The sequence below is a fragment of the Terrapene carolina genome, unplaced genomic scaffold, assembly GCF_002925995.2.
Source record: "Terrapene carolina triunguis isolate 2854851 unplaced genomic scaffold, T_m_triunguis-2.0 Scaffold112, whole genome shotgun sequence".
In the NCBI taxonomy this organism is placed as follows: domain Eukaryota; kingdom Metazoa; phylum Chordata; order Testudines; family Emydidae; genus Terrapene; species Terrapene triunguis.
This window is the reverse complement of record NW_020664463.1, coordinates 17,037,610-17,043,377: the sequence shown is the minus strand read 5'-3', so window position 1 is coordinate 17,043,377 and position 5,768 is coordinate 17,037,610. Positions and strand designations below refer to the sequence as shown.

The 5,768-nt window shown below is 40.9% G+C and overlaps 1 protein-coding gene across 1 annotated transcript in view; it reads right to left on the bottom strand.

Moving 5' to 3' along the window:
• The window catches only part of MRPS35 (mitochondrial ribosomal protein S35), a 56,058-nt gene extending 50,917 nt beyond the window's left edge, over window positions 1–5,141 (bottom strand). The window contains exons 1-2 of the mRNA XM_024198652.3: window positions 4,988–5,141; window positions 3,078–3,124 (exon numbers count right to left, since the gene is read on the bottom strand). Of these exons, the coding sequence (XP_024054420.1) occupies window positions 3,078–3,124; window positions 4,988–5,141 (201 nt within the window). The remainder of the gene's footprint in view (window positions 1–3,077; window positions 3,125–4,987) is intronic.
• Between the last annotated feature and the right edge of the window lie 627 nt (window positions 5,142–5,768).

Sequence of the window (5,768 nt, the reverse complement as noted above, 5' to 3'; positions counted from 1 at the left end):
CCCACTTCTTCGGATGCATCCGAAGAAGTGGGTTGTAGCCCACGAAAGCTTATGCTCTAATAAATTTGTTAGTCTCTAAGGTGCCACAAGTACTCCTGTTCTTTTAATGAATTATCTGTTAGTTTAGGGATTTTTAAAAGTAATTAAAAACTGGATCATGTAACACAAGCAGGGCCAATGTTACAGAGATAACCTAAGCCATCACCACAGGAATCTACAAATAGTTTTCATTCTACAACTATTAGTTGTAATGATTCAATGGTATGAGGGAGAATGGACATGTGTCAAACACTCTCACTGGTAGATTGCTTGGCACAACTGTCACTCTTCTTGAAAGGTTTAACGACTTAAATATAGCTTGGGTTTTAGTGCTTGAAAGGCCCCCATGGCACTGATGTTTCATCTCCACTGCGCACAGAAAGTACTGATGAGGGAGCCAAGATAGGGAACTTTTAAAGCACAGCCATACTGGGCCTCGGACTGAGCTCTATCCCACCACTGCACATACCACATATCTTACTAACACAACCCTTTAAACCAATAAGTCAATTGGTTTAGAGCCAGATTCACCAGCATTTTGGCCACTTTGCACTGCTCTGCTATTACAAAGCAGCTGTAGATTCAGCTTAACTGGTTGCTGTGCTCTGGCTGCTTTGGTGTGGCACTGAATCTGCCCTTAAAAGTGTGCGTGTATATATATATATATTTTTATATATTTATATGTTTATATTTTCATTAAAATAATCAGAAATAATGCATTCCCTTTGGATTTCTTGTTGAGTGACCATGTGTTTATTAAAAACAAACAAACAAACAAACCACACACACAGGAGATTCCCAGACAAAAAAGCCCACTCAGACAGAGTTAATGTTGAGAGTATGCATTAGTAGTTTAGTGTCAAAGCCATGATAGTTGATGTAATTATCCTAAAATCAAGTATTGCAAATGCAGAAAACTCAAGAGTCAAGGCCACACTTCAACATATATGGATTTCTTAAGTGTTACCTTAACTCTGAGGACCTGGAGTTGGCAATGTTTGGCTTCAGTACAATTACAACCTCTCTCTACGTCTTTACATCCAGGCTATGTCTAAGTCTTATGGATTCCTTCAGCATAACATCTCTAAGATACATCCCTTCCCATCCATTCACACAGTTAAACCCCCATCCAGGCTCTCATCTTGACTACTGAAACCTCTTTCTCTCTGGCCTTGACAAATGCAATCTTCCCACACTAATGGCCATTCAGAATGCTGCTGCAAATTGTATTTTCCTACCCTGTCACTTTGACCATATCACCCCTCTCCGCATCCCTCCACGGACTGCCTTTCCTATACCGCACCAAATACTTTCAAAGCCCTTTATAGCTTACCCCCACTACCTATTATCGCTCATTCAGGGCTTGTCTCCACTTGCCAGTGGATCGACGTTGCAGCGATCAATCCACCGGTGAAGACCCGTTAAATCGACCACAGATCGCTCTCCCGTCAACATAGCATAGTGTGGACCCCACGGTAAGTAGATCTAAGCTATGTCGACTTGAGTTACCCTACTAACGTAACTGAACTTGTGTAGCTTAGATAGTCTTTCCTCCTCAGTGCAGACCTGCCCTCAGTGTCTAAAGATCAACTCTTATCTTATAATGGTCCATGATGCCAGCCTCCATTGCCCACTTGCTAAATTTTCAAAGCAAGCACCTAAAATTTCTCTCTCATGCTGCCTTTCATGCTTGGGAGGAACTCTCTATAAGACAGGATGGATAAAAATGTGTGTATGTGTAATATGTAAATAAATCAGATTTTTAAAATTAAACACAAGTTTATTTTTTTTAAATCAGCTTATTTAAAATTACATTTGAAATTATAACAACCTATGTTAAGGCCTAAGTTTATTATAACCTATTAAAATCATTTAATTAAACTAAACAACATTATGAGGCAGTACATGTTTTCTGCCAAAGTCTTAAAGAAAGTTAAACCACTGCATTGGTGGAAGTCATGGACTAAACTGTAACCAAGAGTTAGTTGAAATGTTAAACCAGTTTTTGACAAAAGTAGCCTCTTTTGCAGATGCAAAAAAAATATTTTCTTCATTTTAGTTTATTCAACTAGTTCTGTTCAATTACTAGTTCATTCAAAGTTAAGAAACCAACTGGAGTTCAAAATGTAGGAAAACTTGTCTTCCTCTTCCAATCTATGCATAAAAACTAAGTGTGCAAGGATGAGGTCCACTAGTTCTAAAATTCTGAAGGAAAATGGTGACCAGAAACAATCATTCAATTCACATGTTGTTTAATAAATCAGTTAGTTTTAAATGCAAAACTCTTTTTTCTTATGTATCCTGCACATTTCAAGTAGTTTTATTTAACTAAAAAACAATTTTAAAATGCTGTTTTGTGCAATTTTAGTTGATTTTTCAAAAAAAGCTTGACAAGTCATGAGTAAAAGATTCATCTAGTGAGTAAAAATTAAAATTCGGAATAGATGTAAGCTATGACTACTTAAATAAATGTGTATTGATATGGCATATCCTCCTGATTAACAAAAAGAAACACCAAATTTAATTTCAAGGCTATATTTAGTTCCAAGTCAAGATGTTTTAATGATTACCAACCAATGAGAATCAATCTTTCTTTAGGAAAAGAACTAAAAAGTACAGATGCAAAACAAGACTAAAAAAACAATTTAAATCTCAGTTTCCTGTTTGCTGATTTAAATCGCGATCAAAGCTGGTAATTTAAGTCACTGATTTAAATCAATCCATCCTGCCCTAACATACGCAAAGCCATTTCATTTTTCTCCTTTAAATCCCTCCTTAAAACTCTTTGCCACGATGCCTACAAAAGCCTTGACAACGGGTAGGTTGCTGGTGTGCTGAAACCGCTGCCTATCATGCTGACTAATAGCATCTCATCATTTCTTTGTATTCCCATGACTGTCTGGATCCATCTGTTGTCTTACGGTTGGATTGTAAGCTTCTTGGGACAGGGAGGGTTAATGGACAAATTACTAAAATACACAGTAAACGCTCTTCAAAGTCTTGCAGATAAGGTAGTTGCAAACATTTTTATTTCTTACCACTCTTCTGTTTCTTGCAATTTGTGATGTCCTGCTCGATGCTGCATCTGCAAGATAAAGCAGTATCTTCAGTAAGACTTAAGCAGCATTGCTTAAAAACTTGCACATTCAACAATTTTTACTTTGCCTCATCATTCCACGGCATCTCAAGATAACAGTAAAACTAAATGGTAAATCCAACCTGCAGAATTAATTGTTATAGTTAGACAAAAAACAGTGATGAGAACTGGCTTTCAGATCAGGACGATTTAAAAAAAAAAAAATCACACACACACACAGCTTCCTTCCCACCGCTGGTAAGTGATATCTGTGGAAAAGAGCAACCTAGGCCATCAGTTTCTGCAGAATTGAAGCTCTCCTTTAAAGAGTTAAATTTCTAGCCTTTATGCAGAGCCCATGCATTTGCAGAGATAACCTTTCAAATGTAAATTAATACAGTGCTGTCTTCCAGAGTCTGAGCACAGCTCTAGTGCTTTTGCTGTTGCTGTTCAGGAAAGCTATGAGCAACATAGTAAAATGAACAAGACACTTGAGTTTCACCTCTGGGTTGGCAATTGTGAAACTCTGAAGAATTAGAGAGACAAGATGGGTGAGGTAATATCTTCCACTTGACCAACTTCTGTTGGTGAGAGACAAGCTTACATAGGTCTCTTCCTCGGGTCTGGTGTAAGCTTATCTCTCTCATGAACAGCAGCTGCTCAAGTGAGAGAGATTATTTCACCCACCTTGTGTATCTAATATCCTGAGACCAACATAGCTACAATAACACTGCGTACAACAATCTAAAGAATGTCAGTTTTACACACATACACCCTGTCCCACATCACAGCAATGGGTCCTGGCAAAGAAAGTGGGGAAGGATAGAGGAGTTTTCACTTTGAGCTGCCAGAATGAGGAAGGAGTTTCAAACTTACCAGACACCTACCATCTAGAGGATGACTTCTCAACATGAAACTGACCATGGACCTCACTTGTTAACTTCCTCCCCAGCCCTAACATCTTTCACATTGGTACATTTTCAGAGTCTTGTTTGAACATTTAAATTTAAAAAATGGCAAAAAGGAACACCAACCTCATGTTCCTAAGCTCATATTTCAAGAATACAATGTTTATGAGCTAAAATCAATATAGCAAATAAAATCATACCCTAGTCGTAATTTAGCAGATCTTTAAGCACTCTAACGATGTTAGGACAAATTCAGCCCTGGTGTATCACCAATACAAATTAATTTCTATCCACTCATGGCAAGACTGAATTAGATCTTGTGACCTGCATCAATCTTTGTAATATGTATCTGATGAACTAGTCTTCTGTACTGCCCAGGAAGATCCTGCTCTCCCATCAGTAGATATTTACATGCACAGAAGCTAACACATAGAAAGTTTGTTTCATGAATAGGAAGTCTGACCTTATTAACAATTGGTATATCCTGATGACAATTTGTGAAGCAAGAGTGACAAAATATACGGATTGCTCACAGCCAAAGTAGTCAACATCAGAGCAAAGATATGACGACTATAACAAAGTCTACTTCCATAGCTTTGGACAACTTGCAAAAAGATCTTCAGGTTTTTTATTGCTACCCAGCCCTATAGTATGTGAGCACCTGCCAGGTAACATCAATAGCAAGTGTTGATTACCCCCAAACCAAGCATTATAGCCCCAGGGAATTCAGAGGTAATACCACGCTGAAAACAAAGTCAAATATATTAAAGTATGTTATGCGCAGACTTAACGTTACCGTAGTTTACTGTATTTAAGGTTCTTTTGGCATTTAGTTTTTTCCTGTCAAAGGACAGAACGGAACACCCAGCAGAGACGCGGGGAGCTACAGTTCGAATCCCTACAATGGAACCTCTGGGGGTTCAGCGGCCCCGCCCCGAGCGCCCTGCCCGGGGGCGGGTCTCACCTTCGCTCTGCCTGGGCCCCCCGCTCCCCACAACCAGGGCGGTGCAATAAGCCGATACCCCGAGGAGCGACCTGGGCCCTGCGGCCAGCCCCCCGCAAAGCCGGGGCAGCATCGGGCGGGCGCAGGAGAAGAGGCAGCCACTGGCGGCCGCCATGTTACTTTGCGGCTCACACACGCGCACTTCAGACGGCTCACGGAAGCCGCTTTAGGCCAAATCGATTAGGCGAAGCATGCGATTCCCCGCGCGCGCTCGGTCTGGGGAGGGGGGCGGGGCTTCTCGCCTGCGCCCGCCCGTTTGGCGGCGTGAGGCGCGCGCTGCTCTTGCTTTAGTGGCTGGGGAGCTTGCAGAGCAGCCCGCTAAGGCTGCGGCTGCTTCTGTCTGGGAAGCATGCGAGGGAAAGTGCGTGTGGGTGTTTTGAGAGGGAGGGAGGAGTGATCAATTCCCAGCAGCAATAATGAATGTTTAATAATAACCCGTGTAGAGCAGAAACCAAACAAATGGTGACTGGTAGCAAAGGGTTATCTTAAAAGGAGGATGAAAAGAAAGGGAGGAAGAAGAGCAAAGTGGTGCCTTAGTCAGTAAGGGGCAAGCTGCTGCTCTTTCCACACATCATTAAACATAGGTAGCAGCACCCCACTGTTGCCAGTCTTCATGCTCTTATCACGACTCGTGCGATATTTGTTTTTCTTAAAACCCCAACTCCTGCATTCACGTGATTGCGGGAGAATCTCCGCTTTTAGGGTTGTTGTTTTTTTAAAGTAACTTTTTAGGTGACACAGT